Source organism: Homalodisca vitripennis, chromosome 2, assembly GCF_021130785.1.
Source record: "Homalodisca vitripennis isolate AUS2020 chromosome 2, UT_GWSS_2.1, whole genome shotgun sequence".
In the NCBI taxonomy this organism is placed as follows: domain Eukaryota; kingdom Metazoa; phylum Arthropoda; class Insecta; order Hemiptera; family Cicadellidae; genus Homalodisca; species Homalodisca vitripennis.
Genome location: NC_060208.1, coordinates 107,088,268 through 107,113,082, shown reverse-complemented (window position 1 = coordinate 107,113,082; position 24,815 = coordinate 107,088,268). Strand labels below are relative to the sequence as shown.

At 32.9% G+C, this 24,815-nt stretch overlaps 1 protein-coding gene across 2 annotated transcripts in view; it reads left to right on the top strand.

Annotated features, from left to right (window-relative positions):
• Window positions 1-414: 414 nt before the first annotated feature.
• Window positions 415-24,815, top strand: part of LOC124354521 (protein mono-ADP-ribosyltransferase PARP16) — a 28,794-nt gene continuing 4,393 nt past the window's right edge. Inside the window, exons 1-6 of one of the 2 annotated variants that reach the window (XM_046805047.1) lie at window positions 415-637; window positions 3,066-3,341; window positions 5,275-5,415; window positions 13,354-13,563; window positions 19,790-19,955; window positions 22,895-23,042. In XM_046805047.1, coding sequence (XP_046661003.1) covers window positions 3,087-3,341; window positions 5,275-5,415; window positions 13,354-13,563; window positions 19,790-19,955; window positions 22,895-23,042 — 920 coding nt within the window. In that variant the 5' untranslated portion in view covers window positions 415-637; window positions 3,066-3,086. The remainder of the gene's footprint in view (window positions 638-3,065; window positions 3,342-5,274; window positions 5,416-13,353; window positions 13,564-19,789; window positions 19,956-22,894; window positions 23,043-24,815) is intronic. The other variant, XM_046805048.1, reaches the window with a different exon arrangement.

The following is a 24,815-nucleotide window of genomic DNA, read 5'->3' as shown; positions in this document are numbered from 1 at the left end:
TAATTTAATTAGCTTCACGGTGGTTCCGCGGCCCCCATCTCATCATGTATGTTAATCCTGACTTCATGATTCTCATGACATCTATCCTTAGAATCTACCACTTAAATCTAGAATTTTTGACTAACATTACATTGATAGGATACCTTTTCTAATAATAGTGATATGTTCGTTTTAACAATTTATATATATTCACCAAAAATAAGACCTATTTATAATGTTGTATGTTTTATTGATGTCAAATAACTCATATCACATTCAACAATATTTCTATAGAAGCAACCACAATCGAACCAGACCCCCCCCCCACACACAGCAGTACACCTCGGGGCTTCATGATGCCAAAAAATCCCTCTTTTTTATAAAGTAAACTGGAAAAAAGGAATCATCTGGTCGTCAATCTAGTCGTCATCCATATCACCATACTGTAAACGTAAACAAGAAGTGGTTGAGAAGTAATTTTGTTTTAGAATCATATGAATTTATTAGTTAAAAAATTTTTCGGTATAGAAATAATATTTTGGAGGAATAATCTGTTGCTAATTTATGTATTAATGCACCAGTTTCATATGTTTCACAGTTAATTGGGAAATATTAGATAAATTGATTTGCTAAAATTGAATCTCTGAGTTAGCCTCTAGTAAGTACAATTTCGTTGTGTTTTTATAAATTATCTTGAATTTATAAGAACTTGCTTATGTTTAATCTATTTATCTTAAATTTACAAGATGTAAATACATAATGATAAAGCGTAATAAGATCATTATATAACCCATGGTGCATGAACCAAGGTGAATTAAAATTTTTAAATGCAGGCTTATCTTTTTTGTGTATTAGGCATAGGTATACGGTTTTAAGACAATTTTATAAGAGTAGACTATTGTTCTGTATGATCTATGCACATGAATGAGAACAGAATTTGCTCTAAAGTATCAAATATAACAGATGATTGTTTTAATTATTAATATCTCAAGATTTTAGTTCACACCTGACAAAATACTGTTTAACCCTCTAATTGGTGATATCTGTTCCTCCTGTACTGGCACCCTTTTTTATTCATTTATTCAATATTTTTTAGCTGTTTATATGAATTATATTAAACTGTTATATACCTCTAAAAATTTTCAAATATACAACTTATAATATATCATTGTTTTCAGAATATTCCAAATAATAATAAATAAAATTCATTAATATTTTCTTAGGGTAGGGTACGATAAGCGGACCCAGTTTTTTTATATCGAAATTGGCAAACGATATTACTTAATCATAACCATCGATATAATCAATCGATACTGATTAATTATTTTTAACGATTCATTAAATAATCTACATCAATAGTTGTAAACACTTTCAAATAATACTCTAAATGTAATATTTCAATTTTATATAAGTAACATTTGATTATTAAAAATGACAGTCAATTTTAGAAAACTACACGTCATTGCTTTGGAAGATGATAAGACGTGTTTTTCATGACTTCAACATGTTGGACTCGTGCGGAAAAACCCATTATGTGAAATTTGTGGGAAAGAAACAACTTTAACTGTGAGAGGAGTAAATATGGTCATCATCAGTTTTCCTAATTTTGGTTATAATAATTTGTTTGGTCACTGTTAATATTAGATTTATATTTTAATTTAAAACATATGATTGTTATTGAAAACTATACATACTTTATATCGATTGATTGTCTAGGATTTGAGATGCGAATATTAGGTATATCGATGATTACATTCTTCCATATAAAAATCTGGGTCCGCTTATCGTACCCTACCCTTTTCTTATTTAAAAAAAATTTGTTTGAATCCGTTTGATATAAATTAAAAGAAATATTTTATAACTTTATACAATCTTATCATATGAAAGATTAAAATAAACAAAATATATATATATATAGTTTTAGTGGTTTTACTTAAAATATATTTACTGTTTTAGCAGTTTTTAACTTTAGCACAAAATCCACGAAAAAGTATTTTTAGCCATTTGTACAACAGGGATTCCATGATAAATGGTTGTTACAGTTGGACATGTTTCTATTAAGTAAAACTTATAAAAGTAGGCTACACAAATATAAAATATCATTAGAATTTATTTGAAGTATATTGCCCTAAATTGTTATACCAAGCATCATATTGATATATTTTCAGCTTGAATTATAGTTACAAATTAACTAAAAATTACTTGTTTAAGGGCACATTTTACCACAATTGTACTTTTAAATAATAAGTACACAATTAACCCTTTGGATGCCAGCCCCCGAGGCTGCTGCCTGACTCGTAACCACCAATGCCCGACAGGCCGGTACTACCCAAAATCGTCAATGTTTACTTGTACACTTTTACAATGCTTTATGTTTTGCTCTGTACTGCCCTTAGTTTTAATGTAAATTGAATCATATCTCTTTTGTTTTATAGCTTTTTTAGATTGGCTATCGATTAGCTATTTATATAAAGTGCACTATGAATATAACATATTTGGTAATTACAAAGCAATAGGTCAGACAAAATCTTCTTGGACAGTAGGTTTAAGACCTAGTTAAGGTCATAAGCATCACATAAATCAAATTTATAACAATAACAGTTACATGAAGAAATTAAAAAAATAAAACAGCAAGAAATATTAACCAAAGGGAATTTGAAATTAAACAGCAATACTAGTAGTAATAGGCACTTATTTACACACACTGCCTTGAAGTAAAATAGGAAAGTAAGTGTTCAGTTTTTAGTTTCTGTACCATTTATTAAATAACACTTGTCAAAAAAGTAGTAAAATTAAGTGCATAACAAATTAAGTTGTAAGATTTTTAGTGTTATTATATATACTTAAATTAGAATACTCATTGGTACACAGAATGTTTAATATATTGAGTTGGTAATTGAATATTGTTAATTGTTGAAGTGTTGCTTATGTAACTCTACATAAGACTACACCATACTCACCCATTACAGTCATAATTTATTCTTAATATTCCTTAAGTATAAGTACATGTAAACATTTTGATCTACAGAGTTTTGACTTGTGAAGGCTGGTATAAGGTGTTGTCGATAAATACACTTTTATTTTAGGCACAAGTGAACCACGTTCTAATGGAAGCGACTGTTGACGAAGATAATGTGGTATTGAAGACAGCTGCCGATGTGACAGCAGTCTCAAGCTGTGTACCAGGAATGGAGCGTTGTATGAAAAAAGAAGTTCTCTCGGCTATCCAACGAGATCTAACAGCAGCCGATATCAGATGGAGCCTATTTGTAGCAGCATGTCAGAGCTACAAACAGGACTCTTGTCTTCGCCCGTTTCCTCCAATGTTTTTAGTTGATGGCACTAAGGATTTTTCAGCCCTGGTAAGTAGATATTTAATAGCACGTGAGAGCTACAAGCATGATTTTGTCTCTATGTTGGTTTCCTTTGCTGTTAGTAGTTGAAGGCAGTAAGGATTTTGTAGGCCTGGTTAGTAAATGTTTAGCAGTATCTCATAAATACAAGCAGGAATCTTTCTTTACCCATTTCCTCCCTATTTGTAACTGATTGCAGTAAGGATTTTGTAGGTCTAGTGAGTAGATTTATAGCAGCAAGTTGTAACTACAAACAGGGTTTCATCTTTACCTGTTTCCTCTGCTGTTCTTAGACGGAGCAGTAAATATTTTGTAGGCCTGGTAAGTAGATTTGTAGCAGCATGTAAGAACTATTAGTAGGATTTTGTCCCTCCGCTTGTTTTCTCTGCTATTCTTTGTTGAAGAAGTAAGGATTTTGTAGGTCTAGTGAGTAGATTGTAGCAGCAAGTTGGAGCTACAAACAGGGTGTTATCTTTGCCTATTTCCTCAGCTATTTGTAGTTGATGGCAGTATGGTATATTTGTTTAACTTGTATTGGATGATTTGTTAATAGCCAAATTAAGTTAATTTGAATAGTTTAAAAAAATATTTGTTTGTTCAATCATATAGAGTTACATTAGAATATTAAAAATTAATTTATTAGTCACTTTCAACCAATTTTCTAGTTTAAGTATTTTTCTACAATTTAACTTTGGGTTGGTAAAAAAAATTGTAGTATTCACACAAGTTTCTTGTTATTGGTTTTTTAAATTACGTGATTCACACTAAGAAATCTGTTGATATTGGTTATTAAACCTTAAAGCACATTTCAATTAGCATGCATTTAGAGATTTGAACAAATCTGTTTTTGGCAAAGTTAAATTTACTTTCTGTTTAGTGGAAGAAGAAATAATGAATAGATAAATGTTTTTAAATAAAAAAGCTCTACTGGTATTAGTGACAAAATTTTACTTGTAGACGCATATATCCGCATACCATGCCACATATTGTCAAATAAAACGACGATAAAAGAATAGTACTGGTTATTGATTTGTTTTTGGTATGACACGCAATCCAGTTTGCTTCCTGAAAGTCATAAATCAACACATAAGGCATTTCAACACATTTGCAGCTTTTTCTTGAATTGTAATGTACACAATAAATTAAAATTAGACAATATGGATATTCCTGTATGTCACGTTTAGTGCAATTCCAATTGTATGAATGTATCTGTATGCTGTGTATTAAGAGTTAAACTAAGGACTTCACACACCCAACAGGGTTCACTTCTGTCTGGTTTATAATTAAACCATTTGAGTCCATTTAAACTCACACTGGGCACAGCAAAAAACCGATGTGTCACTTATAACTAGGCAAACTTATGGATGTTCAGGAGTGGCACATCACTAACTGCAAATGTCAAGATTCTGGGGCGCAAGGGCAAGGGTAGTTTGATAAGTCTAGTCTACTGCGGGAGATCCACCTTTAGTTAGAGTTGGTGGGGGTTCCCTAAGAGTCAAAGGTTCTTGCCAGCCTATACTTGAGGGCGTGCTATCTCCTGCCTGCTTTGACTGAAAAGGCTGGTTCAGAGTTGGCATTTCCTTCCGAGGAGATATGACTGAGATTAATGCCCCAAATATTTCCTCATGGATCTTGACAAGAGGTGGCCTCTTACCCATCCAGAATGCCATGTCACTCCAGAAGTAGCACAAAGATCCTTTTAGGACTAGGTGAATTTCTAAGCTCCTAAGAGAACAAAATAAAAAGACTTCAGACAAGAACTTTTTGGTATTCCTTAAATTGTGAACTTTTGTGAATGTAAAAAATTTATTGCACTAGAATTTAACATTTGCTCCTGTTCTGAGGTCTAACAAAACTTGGTAGCCAATATGATCTATTAATCCAATGTTTGAAAAATTACTCCTATCATGCAAACAAATTCTCAGATGAATTTTTTCTGTAGATGGAAGCAATTGAGACTGTACCTCCGTTTGTGCAACTGGAATCTTCTATACACACTTTACTGAAGAAGACTTTGATGCTTCTACACTGGTTGCTTGTTGAACTGAAGGATCCCTCTCTGACAGTTGTCCACAAATCAAAGGTATGGAGGTGTTTCATTCCTTTAAAGAACTTTCATAACAGTGACTCAAGTTTGAAAATTTGTGTGAATGTTCTTTACGTGAGAGTAAAAAAAACAACATCCAAGAAGAAATAATGAATAGATGAATGTACACAATGTACTTTGACACAATGCACATTTGCACATTACACATTAAACTTAGATTGTTGAAAAAGTGTTAATAACAAATTATTCAAAATATAACTTAGTTTTACAATAGTAAAAACATCTTGGTTTTAAATGTAATGTAAAACATCAGACAAAAGACTAATATAATCTCAAAAAAGTGCTTGATTAATTTGAAAATAATTGAAATATTTTGTAACAGAGCAGCTTGTAACTCAAATATGATTATTCCAAACAATTTCTATGTTCAAGCTATTCAATTTTATAATATAATCAAAACAATCCCTTAAAGTCTTAAAATAATTAATACTACACTGAAAAATAAATCTTCATTACAATGTGTAGTAAATTATATTATATAAAAACATCAATTATTATTTAAATGATATAATATTTCAAAATAGCAGTTATATTACTGTCATGTCTAAACACTGGCTAGGGTATTTTTATACATCAGGGAATTATTTTATGTGTTTTGATTATTTTGAAAAAAATGTATTATTCTAAAGAACTGAAAAACCTATTGGAATGTTAAAATTATTTACTAAATATAATAAAAAGATCAAAACATTTGAAATAATTGATAATTGATTATTTTTGTTTTTTAATGAACGGTGACTGCTGAAACCTATTGAGCAGCCTTATTTTAAAGTATTTTTTTAAGTAAAGCAGTAAATTTTTAATTGGCCTATAATTGTCCTCCAAACATTGACTGTGCAAATAAGACGAATGATGCATAGTGGGCCTATACACTGAAGAGATAGAAGGGATATAATCCTAAAAACTTTTTCTAGAAGACATGTATGTGCTAACTATTTTTAAAAGTTTTATTCCGTAAAAAAATGTAAAGACTGAAAAATGTAAAATATTTCATGTCTGAGCGTAACATTACTGTAAAAGCCTACTTTATAACATTTTATTACATATCTTTGTTTACAATATAACGGTAAAAGTTACATTTTCCTAATATACGTTTATAATTGTATTAGAAAGATTCATTAAAAATAAATTTTAAATTATATATAATTTGTTCTTTAAATATTTTACATTACTATGTGAACAACGCAGAGGAAATTGAAAAATAATTCCGATCTAGAGAGGCAACAACAAATATGGCCGCCAAGCTGTCAATGACAGTAGCGCGGCAATCTGTACTGGCCATACAAGTTGCGTGGACAAACTATGGCAAAACTAAAGCAAGCTGTCTGCATAAATTGAGTTACTAAAACATGAATTTTGCACTCCTAACAATTGCACAAAAACTTTTAATTTAGTCCTTACCGAGCCAATGACGTTACTAGACGTCATGCCTAAACTAGTGCTAAAAGTCAATGACGTCCACTGACGCAAAATCAATTTTTTATTTTAATATTATTTAAAAGCATTTCTGGGTAACAAACTTAGTAAAAACTGTTAAACAAGAGACAACCGTTCATGTCTATTTTGAAGGTCACGGCTCTTGTTCGATCGACAAAATAGCGGGCGGCCGGATGTTCATAGTCTCCCGCAGAGCCAACAACGTCTACTGAAGTGCGCTCAGTCCGCCTTTAGACTTCCGTGAGGTTAGATGTTTATTCGCCCTTCCATTTTCGATCCGCGTATTTATCTTTTTAATTTTGATGTTAATCAATATTTTTTATCAATGTGCAGTGTAGTCTATGTATCTATATCGTGATGTAGAGCTTTATTGTCAAGTTTTTTTTTTAGTTTCATTGCTTTTATTTAATTTGTATATATAAATTTTTACTATATTCTTTATATTTTCTCTAAATAGAATTTACTATATGCTTGTTTTTTGTAAAATATTACAATAATTGTGTTCAGCTATTGTTAATTTGATATATGAACACATAGAATGTCAAAATTAAATTTTTTTAATTTCATCATAGACCAATAAAAAAATAATTAATATAACCCCAAATGAAAAATTTTTTGTTTGTATGAATTAATATTTTAAATTAAAATATTTATATGCTTAACTTACAGTTAAAAAACCTTTACATTTTATGTACCGTATGCTTTTTATGTTGGATATGTATAATGTTGGACCTGACTGTTTTCTGCTTATTATAATCAGCAGCAGACCACCAATCACATATAATGTGAATGTCAAAATAAATATTTTTTTCAAATCTGTTAAATACATACTATAGTAACTATTTGTTGATAAGTATAATTAAAAAAATTGTGTAAGAAAACAGGTTTAATTTAGAACATTTTTAAAGGTGATATATTTAGGCCTACATTATTAACCCTTTTAACCCCAGAATTTTTTCATGGACTTGCTAATACCCAGGGTGACACTATTGGGAGTGGATGAGTTGAAGGTATAACAGGGTTATGGAGATTTGCATCCCACAGTAATAGAAACATAATGTTTGAAGTCCTGGCATCTCTTTTTAAGATGTCTGATCCTAAAACACAAATTTACTCCTCCGACTGATACTAGTAAATTCACAGAATGATGCATTGGTATTTGTCCTTGCATAGTACGCTTTTCAGATATAAAAAAAGTGCTAAACAGTTAGGAATAAGTGTTGTATGTAATTATTTTGTTATAAACCAGAGAAATTGTAAAACAATAAAAATATGCATTTACCAGAGCCTTGTTTTTTTTATATTATTTTTTATAAATTGAAAAATGTTTATATTTGGTTTTTCTAAGTTTTACTCATTATAGCTTTTACATAACTTGAAATCTAAGATACTTCATATATACAAAATGTACACAGTTTTGTGGTAAACAAAAAGATATAACATATATACACTTGTTGATATCACAAAAAAGGATTCTTTTTGTAATTATTTAAATTGAAAGTATTTACTACTCTTTTTAGTCATCGTCATTGGAGTTAGGCCCATTTCTCTTCCCTGAATGTTAGCCTAGGGTAGAGCTCCGAACTTGTGTGGTAACATGTAGGGAGTGGATGCCACAGTAGTAACTGGGACTCCAGAAAACACTTATTTCTTTTTATACTTGGGTTATCAGTGCAAACAACAAATTCTTTAGTTTTTTAACAGGTATGTATGCAAGTAAATGACCACCATCACCCATATCATTCAGCCATACCTTCCTAGCTAACTAAAGCTCATTTTATAAACTAAACAATCAACTACATAAAAAGCCTAGCAACAATTGGTAAGAATAAACATCAATATTGAGGAAGGCATCATCATGCAGCAAATTGTGTAGTTGGTCAGCTGCGTGCTGTGCGCTCTTTGGATCGATGATAGCTGATAACTTGTAGTTTTAGGAAAATAAACTATGTAAATTTATTTTTTTATTTATGAGCAGAGGAATCCATTGTGCAAGTTATATCTATATACTTAAACCCTAGAAAGCTAAGGCGTCGTCACTGTGACGACGCGATACAGTTTTTTTTTCGAGTGTACCGAGCTAAGTTATTGTGGCTACAATGAGCTGTGCGCGATTTGATTTTTTAGTGGAGGCCCTTCGATTTGATGGATATGAAACAAGGAATGAGAGACATAGGCAAGATCGCTTCGCTCCAATAAGGGAAGTCTGGGAGATGTTTGTGGCGTCTTGTAGAGACAATTACAAACCAGGGTCATACTTAACATTGATGAACAGCTGTTGGCATTCAGAGGTCGTTGTAAATTTTGTATGTATATCGCTAACAAACCATCAAAGTAGGAATCAAGATTTTGATGGTTTGTGATACAGGTTCTAAATACATGATAAATGCGATGCCATATTTGGGTAAAGGAACCACTCCCAGAAATATACCACAAGCCGAGTTCTTCGTAAAGGAGCTGACACAATGCGTCTACGGTTCAAATAGGAACCTCACCATGGACAACTGGTTCACTTCGATCTCATTAGCAACACAACTTCTAAATCCACCAATAAATATGACTTTAGTTGGGACTCTACGTCGGAACAAACCTGAAATACCTCCAGAGATGAAAGAAGCTGGAGATCGACCGGTTGGGGTCTTCAATGTTTTTATTTTGACGGACATAAAACAATGGTAGTCGTACAAAAGCAAAGAGTAAGAGAGTCGTGTTGTTGCTCTCAACTACTCTTGAGCAACCATCCATCAAACCCAAGGAGCAAGAAGCCAGAGATTATCGAATGTTACAATGCAACCAAAGGTGCCGTTGACAGTCTTGACTAGATGTGCAATAACATGTCGTGCAGCCGAAAAACTAGAAGATGGCCATTGTGCGTTTTTTTATGGCATGATTAACATAATGTTAGTCAATTGCTACACAATTTACGCACATAACATGGTTGCTCAGAGCTCAAAGCCAGTTTCGAGACGTGATTTTGCAAAAGAATTGCACTGTGAACTCGTCAAGCCTTGGCTTCAACATCGAAATCGCATCACAACTTTGCCAAAGCGTCTACGCGAATCTATCGCCAGCATCCTGGAAGTTGATATTCCTGCTGCCCAAATAGATCCTCAACTTGTCCAGGGAAGAAAGATTTGTGCATTTTGTCCTTCAAAAACACGATGAATAACCTCCCATTTCTGCCGGCGCTGCTCAAAGGCAATGTGTGGTGAACACCAAGGGAAGTGGTGTGTGGACTGCACTTGTTAAGTTTTCAATTGAAAAAAACTATTATATTTGATGTAAGTAAGCTTTAATATTACTTTTTTCTCATTAAAACCCTTTTTATGTAAAATAAAAATGTTTTTATTAATGGTAGTCTCCCTGACGAATGTTTAGCTGTAACGTGTTTTTTACGAACCTTAGCTTTCTAGGGTTAAATTTGCATAATGAAGTTGACCGGAGCGGGAAGTTAACCAATGACTGTGTCATCTATCAGTTAATAAGCGGTATTGATGAATGTCTGTGCCGTCTGTCATTAGTTTGAGGGTTAAGCATGTGACAAAACAACAATTCAAACACATGGCAATGAACACAAAGTCCGTTGACAGCAAACATATCAAATATCAAATATTAAATATCAAAAACATAATCATAACTGAATTCTGCACCATGTCAGGAGAAGTGCAAATAAAAAAATATGACACAACAAAAATGTTTTCAACTGATTAGCTTTTTGTTTCAAAAAGTTTTCTTCACAATGTATTATATTTAACCTTCATCCTACTTTTGTACCAGTAATGTTGAGCAATTCTAGACTTCCACTAACTTTTTTCTTGTTTCATCTTTCTGTTCCTTAATTGTAATGTTAGTGCTCTTACTGTCTCACCTATTCATTTCCTATTGCAAAAGTATTTTATACTGCAAACACAGTGTAAAAAAAATCTTTAATGCTATTTTTGGTTGGGTTTTTATGAGGCTGCCTCAGGGTGTTTGAGTTATAAATGCAGTTCAATTGTTATATATTCTGCCTACTCTTCTATTTATTTATTAATCTTGGTTCAGAAGGGATTTTCTCAAGTCAAAATTTAATTAAAAATTCAGTTTTACTAGCAGGTCTGAAGATGTTCTAAGTTTATGGAGTTTCAGGAGATTATACCTGTGTAGAATTTTATAATTATGATGAGTTAACTTATATGTGCATTTATTAAAAAATAAAGAAATACTCTTTATTTTTTAAGAGTTTTCAAAATTGTTCACTAAAAGACATGTGTTGGATCCTTGTTCAGTATAGCAGATTTTACCATCAGATTTTACCTATGCTGATGACGTTTTTCATAATATTATTAATTTTCTAAATGGAAAGTCCTTTTTTTCTGTACTAATCAAAAAAGAAGGTTTCATAACATAACATTCTGAGATTTCAATCACCTTGATGTAATATTATGTTCGTAGTTGATAACATATAACAAAACAAGATTTTTGTCAAATTCAAATTTTGACAACATATTTTGTAGGAACATTTCTTCCACATATTTACAAAATTATTTATATTGATATATTCCTCATAAAATTGGACAATATTTTTATTTTTAAAATTGATCTTAAAACATTCATGGTGATATCAAAATAATGCTAAAAGGAAGAAATTATATGTAAAAATTTAAACAATCTGAATTTACACATAATGTGGCTGTGATGGGAAGGATAAATTCAATGTGAATACAGACTTGAGTCGTGGAATCTGGAGTAGTGTTTGTCTGAAGAGATTTTAAAAAAGTCGATGACAACGGAGCTCAAAATGAACTCTACATTGTTTCAACATGTATAAATATGAGGAAATCTTACACGTGTTGTGACTAAAAAAAAAACTTTCAAAGGGCTGAAAATGGGGTAACCATTTTGAACATTTAATATTGTACAGATCTTAGGTTAATGAAAATGATTTGTTAGAAATGGACTGTGGAGACAGAAAAAATACATTACAAAAACACCTAATTATTCATGAACATTTTCAAATTATCAAATCTATGCTGGTTTTACTGATCGCCTATGTTAGGACATGCTGGCATGCCCAAGGAACTCAAAGGGTTAATCTATGAACAGTAAGTGCACAAGTTGTAAGTACAGTATAAATAATTTTAAGTCAGCTAGCTGTAAGGCCTGCAAATGGTCTACTTCTAGCGCATTTTGTGCTTTGTAGGTTAGAACGATGGTGTCTTCCATTAAAATTACTTTAACATGTACCATAATACCATAATTACTTTTTAACATGTTAATGGTTAGCCATGTGAGGGGTCTGTCAGTTTTATTGAATTGTTTTGTGCATAGTGAGTTAGTTCAAGAAAAATAGTTGTAAACAGCTAATTTTTACCTCAATTTATTTCAAGAACTTACACATTTTAAAAACTATAAAATACTTAATTTAATATTATAAAAATAAATGATTTTTCTGAATTAAGCAAATATATTTCCTTCAACATTACAAATGTAAAAGATGTACTAGGCAAATTGTACTTAGCAATTTTCCACTGACATATTCTTCTGCCATTGTAATACATAATCTAATAAAATATATTGAAGAAAAAACAGAACTGCATGTAAAAATAATATCATAAAAATACGCCTATTTGCAAATTGCTATGTCAGTAAAAATGACAGTTGACCATCACATGCACATTAGTAAAATGTTCACATACTGATTTAATGATCGATCAGTACCAGACCGAATACTGCTGAAGACTGATTTTACCCAAAATCAGGTAATGGATTTAATGAGTGAGGATAACATCCCACCTTTCCTTAAAACAAGTTAATGGGAATCTGTTTTTGTGGCATTTTGCTGTGGGAGCATATAACAACGAGCTAAACAATTCACAATCACACCAGCACAGGCTATAGTGAGATGATGTGTAATTGTCTTACTCATGTGATTGTGCTCGGGACTTGCATCCTGTGCAGTTACAGCACCTGGACTGGACTTCAAGCAGCTTTTGGGTATGTTTGAACCCTTTTCTTTCCCTTTTTTCTTCTTTCTGTTCTTTTTTGTACATATTAATACCTCCTCCATCTGATGAAGAGAATAGATTCCAATCCTTGAAACGTTATGATATACCATTTGTAACATATAACAATGGTAAATGTCCGAAATCCTTTTATTTTGTAATATATCAGTTTTGTGTATCTTAAATGGCTTTTGAGGTAGCACAAAACTTCATCTATAAATTCTCGATTAAGTTCAAGCTTTAAAAAACATTCACAACTCCGTTATTTATGGACAGAAAATACAAGTCTAGAATAATTTTAAAATTTTAATAATTTATTTTTTATCTCCAACAGTTTCACTGTGTACATCTAATCAGATAATTAATTAATAATATTTCAGATATCACAAAATCTACCTACTTCTTTCAACTGAGCCTGAAGGACTATTTTTCTAATTATAATATTTTTAATAGTTGCACGCTTTGCTAAGTCATTTGATAAATTGTTGTACAGATGTCAGAAGTGATGAGTCTAGTGCCATGTGAGATGGCAGTCCCACCCCCTACCTTGATACTGAGAGTGGGCCCTCGCCCTGGGTCAAGTGCTGAAGGGCGATGGGCAGAGCTCCAGCAAGACTATGGCTCTGTACACGCCTTTCATGGTAGCCGGGTAGAGAACTTCCATTCCATCCTACAGCATGGGCTACAACAGTACATGACGAAGGTGGGAGCTGACATACTTTCTCTTTTACGTACTAGACATTGTATTTCACAAATCGCAACCGTGAAAATGGGCTATGAATAGTCAAATCAAAATTGTCTCTTTGCAAAACAAATTGCTTTTCTTTTACAAAAAACTTTTGTCACTTGCTTTAACGAATTTGTCCTCACTTCTTATATTTTATTAAAAGCAAAATATTTATTTTTAAAATAATTACACAATATTTATGTTATGTTATATTAAACATATTAACTGTAATAACCAAAACAATTGGTAGTGCACCACTGGTGCAGGTACAAATATCACAAAAATGTAACTAAAAAAAACCCCAGCTGTACCAGCTAAGGCAGGGACAGAATGCAGAACACTAAGACCAGTAAATTGAACCTATTTGCCAGAATACTGAAATATAAAGAAAAAAAAAAAAACTGGCAATATTCTCACTACTACAGACTAACACATACACATACATAGTGGTATTCAGCATGGAAAATGTTAATACATCACTTGATGATTATTTTGTGGTTTTATATATTTTGTAATTTTCAAGAGCATTCACGACCGGGCTCTTTTACATTTGTGTAGTATTTTAAAATTGTCATTACAACTCTTTATATTATGATTTGCATTATTCAGGTGTTCAATAATATTGGTTGGGGTAGATGTTTAGTGAATCGTTTGAAAATGAACAACATGATTGTCTGACATAGAACTTTGAACATTTGTTACGTGCTAATTTGTAGAGGCATGTATCATCTAAAATGTCATAATTCTTTCTTATATTTAGATAAGGAGTTCAAACCTATTTCAAATTTTATATGCAGAAATTGTGTTGTTTTCTCAGTTCAATTTTAATAATACAGTGTATACTATTTCGAAATTTAGTTAATATAAAAATATTGTTTTGTTTTTGCGGACATTTATGATTTCTTGTTTACTTGTGATGGTATGTATAATATTATTCTAGTAATCATTCATTGCTAACAGCTATGTTTCAATATCGTATGTATATTCATTATTCAGAGACATTAGAACCCATGAGCTTATTGGGTATTCAGTTATAGCATGGATTATGTGGTCTGTAGTCATTGGTTTTGGCCTGTAAATCTTATAATTTATTTATTGGTTTTCATTTACAAAGTTTAACACCTTTACTGTGGCTCTATACTGTCCATTCTCTCTCAGACTCGCCGTAAGATGTCAGCTGCAGTCAACGTGTTAAAGAATGATTCTGTTAGTTTCCAAGGTGAAATTTAGGTTATTTGTTATATTTTTTGTTTTTGTTTTCTTTTGTTTGTGTTACCAAGCAAATTGGGGATTTACTATGCCACTGCAAGAAAATAATCTTGCTATTTACAATATACTAACTTGAAGATTGGAGTTGTGAAATAGATTGAGGAATATTCCGACTCTTCACTTACATTAATGGTATTCCTATACCAATAATTCAAACTGTAAAATTGTTATTAACTGCATTAACATGATTTAGATTATTCCTGGTGAATTGAAATATTTTAGAAATTTAAAATATATAAGGCAACTAATTCTAAATTGTACTGTGGTTTTTGTACGACAAGACAAAGATTTATTATATTCCACTATTAAAAAAATTTCTAGTTTAGAAAATTTTGTCTACACAGTGATATTGGACACAGCTGCACTAAGATAATGTCATCATTAGAAAAACAGACGTTGATATCCATTTTGTCTTGTGACCGTAAAAAAGTCTGGAAACACTACATGGGTGTTTGAACAACTTGTAAATGCTGTAATAATCAATGTGAATATATCAGATCTGTTTAACTTTTTTCACTCATATCCATGAGGTTTTCAAAAAAGTAAGGGGGTTGGACATTTCTATTACAGACATCACATCAGAATAACTTAAAAGTACTATAATAGTTAATCCAGATATATCAAAATTCTCAAGTTGTCTCTCTGTTGACTAGGAACACCAAATGGACATTTTTGCAACAAGAGAATGCTGTAATAGTCAATCCAGGTGTATCAGAATGTTCAAGTAGTGCCCTCGTTGACTAGGAACACCAAATGGACATTTTTGCAACAAGAGAATGCTGTAATAGTCAATCCAGGTGTATCAGAATGTTCAAGTAGTGCCCTCGTTGACTAGGAACACCACATGGATATTTTTGCAAAAAGAAAATGCTGTAATAGTCAATCCAGGTGTATCAGAATGTTCAAGTAGTGCCCTCTTTGACTAGGAACACCACATGAACATTTTTGCAACAAGATAATGCTGTAATAGTCAATCCAGGTGTATCAGAATGTTCAAGTAGTGCCCTCGTTGACTAGGAACACCACATGGATATTTTTGCAACAAGAGAATGCTGTAATAGTCAATCCAGGTGTATCAGAATGTTCAAGTAGTGCCCTCGTTGACTAGGAACACCACATGGATATTTTTGCAAAAAGAAAATGCTGTAATAGTCAATCCAGGTGTATCAGAATGTTCAAGTAGTGCCCTCGTTGACTAGGAACACCACATGGATATTTTTGCAACAAGAGAATGCTGTAATAGTCAATCCAGGTGTATCAGAATGTTCAAGTAGTGCCCTCGTTGACTAGGAACACCACATGGATATTTTTGCAAAAAGAAAATGCTGTAATAGTCAATCCAGGTGTATCAGAATGTTCAAGTAGTGTTCTTGTTGACTAGGAACACCACATGAACATTTTTGCAACAAGATAATGCTGTAATCCTCAATCTGGATATATCAGAATTGTCTATTAGTGTTCTTGTTGACTAGGAACACCACATGCACATTTTTGCAATAAGAGAATGCTGTAATCCTCAATCTGGATATATCAGAATTGTCTATTAGTGTTCTTGTTGACTAGGAACACCACATGGACATTTGTGCAACAAGATAATGCTGTAATCCTCAATCTGGATATATCAGAATTGTCTATTAGTGTTCTTGTTGACTAGGAACACCACATGGACATTTGTGCAACAAGAGAATGCTGTAATCCTCAATCTGGATATATCAGAATTGTCTATTAGTGTTCTTGTTGACTAGGAACACCACATGGACATTTGTGCAACAAGAGAATGCTGGTAATCCTCAATCTGGATATATCAGAATTGTCTATTAAGTGTTCTTGTTTGACTAGGAACACCACATGCACATTTTTTGCAATAAGAGAATGCTGTAATCCTCAATCTGGATATATCAGAATTGTCTATTAGTGTTCTTGTTGACTAGGAACACCACATGCACATTTTTGCAATAAGAGAATGCTGTAATCCTCAATCTGGATATATCAGAATTGTCTATTAGTGTTCTTGTTGACTAGGAACACCACATGGACATTTGTGCAACAAGAGAATGCTGTAATCCTCAATCTGGATATATCAGAATTGTCTATTAGTGTTCTTGTTGACTAGGAACACCACATGCACATTTTTGCAATAAGAGAATGCTGTAATCCTCAATCTGGATATATCAGAATTGTCTATTAGTGTTCTTGTTGACTAGGAACACCACATGGACATTTGTGCAACAAGATAATGCTGTAATCCTCAATCTGGATATATCAGAATTGTCTATTAGTGTTCTTGTTAGACTAGGAACACCACATGGACATTTGTGCAACAAGAGAATGCTGTAATCCTCAATCTGGATATATCAGAATTGTCTATTAGTGTTCTTGTTGACTAGGAATCACCACATGGACATTTGTGCAACAAGAGAATGCTGTAATCCTCAATCTGGATATATCAGAATTGTCTATTAGTGTTCTTGTTGACTAGGAACACCACATGGACATTTGTGCAACAAGAGAATGCTGTAATCCCTCAATCTGGATATATCAGAATAGTCTATTAGTGTTCTTGTTGACTAGGAACACCACATGGACATTTGTGCAACAAGATAATGCTGTAATCCTCAATTTGGATATATCAGAATAGTCTATTAGTGTTCTTGTTGACTAGGAACACCACATGGACATTTTGTGCAACAAGATAATGCTGTAATCCTCATTTGGATATATCAGAATAGTCTATTAGTGTTCTTGTTGACTAGGAAACACCACATGGACATTTGTGCAACAAGATAATGCTGTAATCCTCAATTTGGATATATCAGAATAGTCTATTAGTGTTCTTGTTGACTAGGAACACCACATGGACATTTGTGCAACAAGATAATGCTGTAAATCCTCAATTTGGATATATCAGAATAGTCTATTAGTGTTCTTGTTGACTAGGAACACCACATGGACATTTTGCAACAAGATAATGCTGTAATCCTCAATCTGGATATATCAGAATTGTCTATTAGTGTTCTTGTTGACTAGGAACACCACATGGACATTTGTGCAACAAGAGAATGCTGTAATCCTCAATCTGGATATATCAGAATTGTCTATTAGTGTTCTTGTTGACTAGGAACACCACAATGCACATTTTTGCAATAAGAGAATGCTGTAATCCTCAATCTGGATATATCAGAATTGTCTATTAGTGTTCTTGTTGACTAGGAACACCACATGCACATTTTTGCAATAAAGAAGAATGCTGTAATCCTCAATCTGGATATATCAGAATTGTCTATTAGTGTTCTTGTTGACTAGGAACAACCACATGGACATTTGTGCAAACAAGAGAATGCTGTAATCCTCAATCTGGATATATCAGAATTGTCTATTAGTGTTCTTGTTGACTAGGAACACCACATGCACATTTTTGCAATAAGAGAATGCTGTAATCCTCAATCTGGATATATCAGAATTGTCTATTAGTGTTCTTGTTGACTAGGAACACCACATGGACATTTGTGCAACAAGATAATGCTGTAATCCTCAATCTGGATATATCAGAATTGTCTATTAGTGTTCTTGTTGACTAGGAACACCACATGGACATTTGTGCAACAAGAGAATGCTGTAATCCTCAATCTGGATATATCAGAATTGTCTATTAGTGTTCTTGTTGACTAGGAACACCACATGGACATTTGTGCAACAAGAGAATGCTGTAATCCTCAATCTGGATATATCAGAATTGTCCTATTAGTGTTCTTGTTGACTAGGAACAACCACATGGACATTTGTGCAACAAGAGAATGCTGTAATCCTCAATCTGGATATATCAGAATAGTCTATTAGTGTTCTTGTTGACTAGGAACACCACATGGACATTTGTGCAACAAGATAATGCTGTAATCCTCAATTTGGATATATCAGAATAGTCTATTAGTGTTCTTGTTGACTAGGAACACCACATGGACATTTGTGCAACAAGATAATGCTGTAATCCTCAATTTGGATATATCAGAATAGTCTATTAGTGTTCTTTGTTGACTAGGAACACCACATGGACATTTGTGCAACAAGATAATGCTGTAATCCTCAATTTGGATATAATCAGAATAGTCTATTAGTGTTCTTGTTGACTAGGAACACCACATGGACATTTGTGCAACAAGATAATGCTGTAATCCTCAATTTGGATATATCAGAATAGTCTATTAGTGTTCTTGTTGACTAGGAACACCACATGAACATTTTTGCAACAAGATAATGCTGTAATAGTCAATCTAGGTGTATCAGAATGTTTATTAGTGCCCTCGTTGACTAGGAACACCACATGGATATTTTTGCAAAAAGAAAATGCTGTAATAGTCAATCCAGGTGTATCAGAATGTTCAAGTAGTGTTCTTGTTGACTAGGAACACCACATGAACATTTTTGCAACAAGATAATGCTGTAATAGTCAATCTAGGTGTATCAGAATGTTTAAGTAGTGCCCTCGTTGACTAGGAACACCACATGGATATTTTTGCAAAAAGAAAATGCTGTAATAGTCAATCCAGGTGTATCAGAATGTTCAAGTAGTGTTCTTGTTGACTAGGAACACCACATGAACATTTTTGCAACAAGATAATGCTGTAATAGTCAATCTAGGTGTATCAGAATGTTTAAGTAGTGCCCTCGTTGACTAGGAACACCACATGAACATTTATGTAACTTGATAAAACTGTATTGGACATCTTGGATTACCAGATCCAAGACATACCAGATTTGCTTAGTAGTTTCCTTATTTAACCTTATTCGAATTAACAAGTTGTATTCTTCACACAAGCCAGTGGCTTGTATAAGAGTATTAATTAAGAAAAGTTTTTTAACCAACTCAAAGTGGAACTGTTTAGTTCATTGTGAACTAGAATATATGTTGTAATTGAAGTTTTTGTTTTCTGTGCAGCAAGCCTTGTTTGGTCAGGGTGTCTACCTGTCCAGTGAACTATTAATATGTCTTCCATACAGCAGGACTGGTTTGGGCTGGACGCACAGCGTGCTGGGTAGTGTGCTGAGTGTAGTCGTGCTCTGTGAGATCTTGGACCATCCTACTGTCAGCTGTCAAACTACAGGTGAGTGTACAATATACATATGATGGCCACAATTGCTTGTTTCTGGAGGGAAAAAGAAAATTCCTGTGTATACATTTAGGTGGCCACAAAAGGTCTTCTTTAGAAAAACTTTCTAATGTTGTCTACGTCTCTCCTTTCATGGCTGCCACCCTTTTTGTTACCTTTAGAACAAGTGGCAGAATTTCTGATGTGACAAAGAAAGCTTCAGTCGAAACTGTCCTGTAAGAACTCAACTTTCAGAGCCATTATTCGTTGCAATTCCATTGATCAAGTGTTTCCTCGCTTTCTTTATTTTAAGCATAGAAATCCATGCTGGGGATCTGTACAATCTTCAAAAAGAATTTGTAACATCTAATAGGTTTATTGCTGGCAATAGAAGAGAGTGTCTTACCCTCCTGCATCTCCTTTCTTGTAAGTTTTTTTTGCAATATGGAGCTCCTGTAAAATGAAATATGGGATATTAATCTCTGCAACTTTCTTGTAATCTGGAATTTGGAGGATTAGAAAGTCCATTAGCACATACTCTTTCTAGTGTCTAGTTCTTGTTTCTATTTCCGAATAATTTTACACAGTCCAGAAGTTTTACACATATGGTTCATGCCTTAACTATAGGGCGGGATTTGGAATATATGGACTGTGGGTTAACCTAGCAATGCCCCTGGGGAAAACATTCCACAATTTTCCAAGCGGAAGTCATCGCAATAGAATCATGCACCAAAAGACTCATACGAATTAGACCAAAAGGAGCAAAATACTTAATACTTTCTGACAGCCAGGCTGCACTGAAGGCACTTGATACCTATTCATTTGATTTGAAAGCAGTATGGGAATGCAAGAATGCTCTGGTAGAACTGGCTAAGAAAAATAGAGTAACACTCGGTTGGGTGCCGGGCCATGAAGGCATTCATGTAAATGAAAAAAACAGATACCCTCGCCAAAAAGGGAGAGGAGTCCTTTATGGTAGGGCCAGAGCCGGGTTGCGGGATAGCTTTCTCCTACAGCAAAGCTCTTGTGAAAGATTGGGAAAAGAGGACAAGAAACTTTATTTGGAGTAGGGCCTCAGGATTAAGACAATCAAAAATATTTATCTCTCCTTATGCTAAAGGGTGAGTATCTCTCCTAGATCAGAGCAAGGAGGATATAAGAATGATAATAGGGATGCTGACAGAACATGGCCTCCTTAGAAAACACCTCATGAAGGTGAGCCTTAGCCAGACTGATGAATGCAGACTCTGCGGAGAAGAAGAGGATCAGCGGAGCATATTTGGCTAATCTGTCCTGCCATATTATCTAAAATTCGGAAAAGATTCCTACGGGTATAACAACAATATTTATATAACAATAACACATCAATAAAGGTTTGTAAGATGAATTCAATAACATATTATCTGATCTTAATGATGAATGTACTGATTTCACTGGTTACAAATTCATGTACAAAATAAAATACATTCTTGGAAAAAAACTACTTGAAATAAATTATTGCGTAATTGTTCCACATGGCTTAACCCACTATTTAGAGTTAAACCCAATTTGATAGATTTGAAATAATTATAAAATAGAAGAGTGTAATAAAAATATAATCTTTTCAGTCTTTTGGTCATTTACAACTAAAAGGTTTAAATTGAACCATTCTAGAACTGTTTCTAAAGGTCAAGACTCTTACATCTGATCAACTCACCGAAATATTTTTGATGGTTAAGAAGTGTGGTATCATTTCTATATAAAAGGCAAAGCCCTTCATACACTCACTTATCACTAATTACAATATCTCAAAAAGTTGAAGTTTAGCACACATATGCCTCGGACTGAGATAGACAACAAAGCATTTTCTTGAAGACTAACCACTCATAGGTTGAAATAGGTTTGCAACTCCTAGAAGAACTATATTTTTGTTTTGTCAGCATCCCTATGCCCTAGAAGGATGAAATTAGAAATGTGTGTATGACAGATAAAATAAAGATTTTTCATGTATATCAACCAATCATAGGGGTTAGAATAAGGTTATGACCCCTTGAAGAAATATATTTTTGTTTTCCCAACTTCATGATGTACTCAAGCAGTTTTTAGTATATTGAATCTTTTGACAATGCCACTGAACATGTTGTTACATGCCCTCATGGCAAAATATCGCAAAGGCAGATTTTTATAGTTTGAGGACAGCAGCAGTGGAACGTCCATATTATCCTTATTCCCTACCTACACTACCTGATTTTGGGTAAAATCAGTCTGCAGCGGTCTTCGGTTTAGTACTGATCGATCATTAAGTTAATATGTGAATATGTTGCTTTAGGGTATGTGATGCCAGACTGTTGATTTTGACTGTTGTGAGCAAATTGCTAACAGGTTTATATTTACTTAATTTTTTTACTTGCAAATCTATGTGACCTTCAATGTGGTAATATATTACAGTGGCACAGTAATAAGTACCGTACACAGAAAATTTCTAACATAGAGTGGAATCGTGGCATTAAATGTTTTTATTTGCAATGTTAAAGGAAATATATACTTTTTAGTTCAGAAAATTATTTTCATATAAAAACTCGTATATATTAAATACAGTGAACTAACAGAGAAATTTGCTCATATTTTGGAAGATTTTTTTTTTCATTTTTATCATTTGTATCGATTGTACAAGATGTGAGTGAATTGCTGCAGGGCGTGTACTTGTGCACAAACAGCATGGGGTCTAATGACATTTTTAAATATCCTCTGTGGCACTCAGCATCCCAAATTTTATTAAAACCCAGATTTACAATTAAACGCCTATCATTGCCAACACTCAACCGGAGGTTTGGGGGAAAATCCTGACCAAGTGAAACCTAGTCATAAGTATGAAACTGGATATTAGCTTATGTCATTGATAAGACAAAGAATTTAAAGCCTTAATTGTCGATTTTATATTTTTAGTTAGATAGTTGATCGATATCCTATTACAGGTGATGAAGCGAAATCACGAGCAAGGCCAGAGGACAGTCTAGCTGGGGAAGTGCCTCACAAAGTGTATGTGGTACCTAACAGCGATTTGCTTCGTTTGCGCTACTTGCTAGTCTACAAAGCTCAGCCTTCATTGCTCGCACAACAACAGTAAGTCTACAAGACCTTAGTAAAGAATGAATCAAAATATTTTGTAATTTACTGACATTAAAACATAAAACCAACATTTAATACTTTTATTTTTTGTGAGGCCTTTCGATAGCTACCGAAAGGCCTCACAAAAAATAAAAGTATTAAATATTGGTTTTATGTTTTAATATAAGTAAGTTATCAGTAACCAATATAAGCTCCATCTACAACATATTTTGTAATAATACATTTTTAATTCATTTGAAAAGTATACATACACAAAATATGTATTTACAATAGTACAGCTTCATGTATCTTGTATCTGAATTAATTGGGACCGGAAGTGGTCCAAATAAAAAAGTCCATATTGCCTGGAAATACAATACAATCAAAATAGACTACATGGTAAGGATTTTTTGTTACAAATACAGTAATAAAAGAGAGCCAATTTATTATTTAATTTTACAGAGTTTAATTATACAGACAAAAAATAAAATAAAAATAGGTGTTTACTATTTGATGAGAAAAGTTAATTTTTTTCTACTGTGGTACACTGCTTCCAGTAAGCATGATCACATGGACGTTTCAAGGCTATAATTTTCCCTATCACGACATGTTGGAGTATCAGCAAAAGTAAATAATCAGTCGGTTTATCTCCGCCACTGTGGAATCAGAGTGACTCATGACATCTTTTGGTTCTTTATTATTAAATTCGTTTTCACTGATCTTTTTTATCATTGAAGAACAAGCTGCTAATACAAATTTATGTTTGTTATCAAACAGATGCTACTGTTGGTCTTAAGCCAATCATTTACATCTTTCAGATTTACACTTATCAATGTATTGTAGATATACTACAACATTGTTAATTTGTAACACACTTAAGTACATAACTAAAACAAAACAAAAAGTTATGATGAAAGAACCACTCTTTTTGATTCCATTGATATTTTAATATCATCGCCAAACATGATTTCCAATATCTTAACAATAAAATCATGTGATAGCATCATGATGTTAAATTTTTAATGACTGCCACTGCGGTGGCTATTTTTGTCGTTCAAAAATTAAACGACTAACAGCTCCAGAGTTCAATGTTTTATACAGGGTGAAGTTGTGGAATAACATAAAAGTTTTCAGCAGGCTGCCATTTTGGGTCATGTTGAGAAAAACGTATGACTTGCTCGAAATAAGCCCTATTAGTTATTATACTTCTCTGTTTAAAATTTGTTTTTGACAGTGGAAAAATTGTGAACAGTTGTTAAACAGTTGCCAAGCTGGAGGTTTATATCTCAAGAGTTTAATATGCAAAAATTCATAAGAAATACTTACAGATATATGTATGGTTTGGGGTTATGTTCATAGCACTATTTTTCCATTTTCATGAGTACGTTTTTCCAAACTTATGTTTTGTACGGGGTGTTTTACGAGAGGTTAAGTTCAAAAAAATCATAGTAGATACAAAAACTAGCAAAAGAATTCATATGAACACATGTACTGTATCACTTTTTTTAGTCTGTCTATATGTGTTTTTTTTAATGTATAGAAGCATATCTCAAAAACGGTTCATGAGTATAACTTAAACTCAGGCAATTAATTTCAGCTAATCAAAGAGATGTTATTAAAAAACGTAATAATTAATGTAACTTTCCATTTCAAATTGGGAGCAATAAAAACTTATCAAAATCAAATATATTGAAAACTGTTAATCCGACATTATTTAATACTCGAATAGTTTGTTGCAAAAATGGCCAATTCAACAGAATCCTATTTGTGTAAATTGGTTGAAAATTT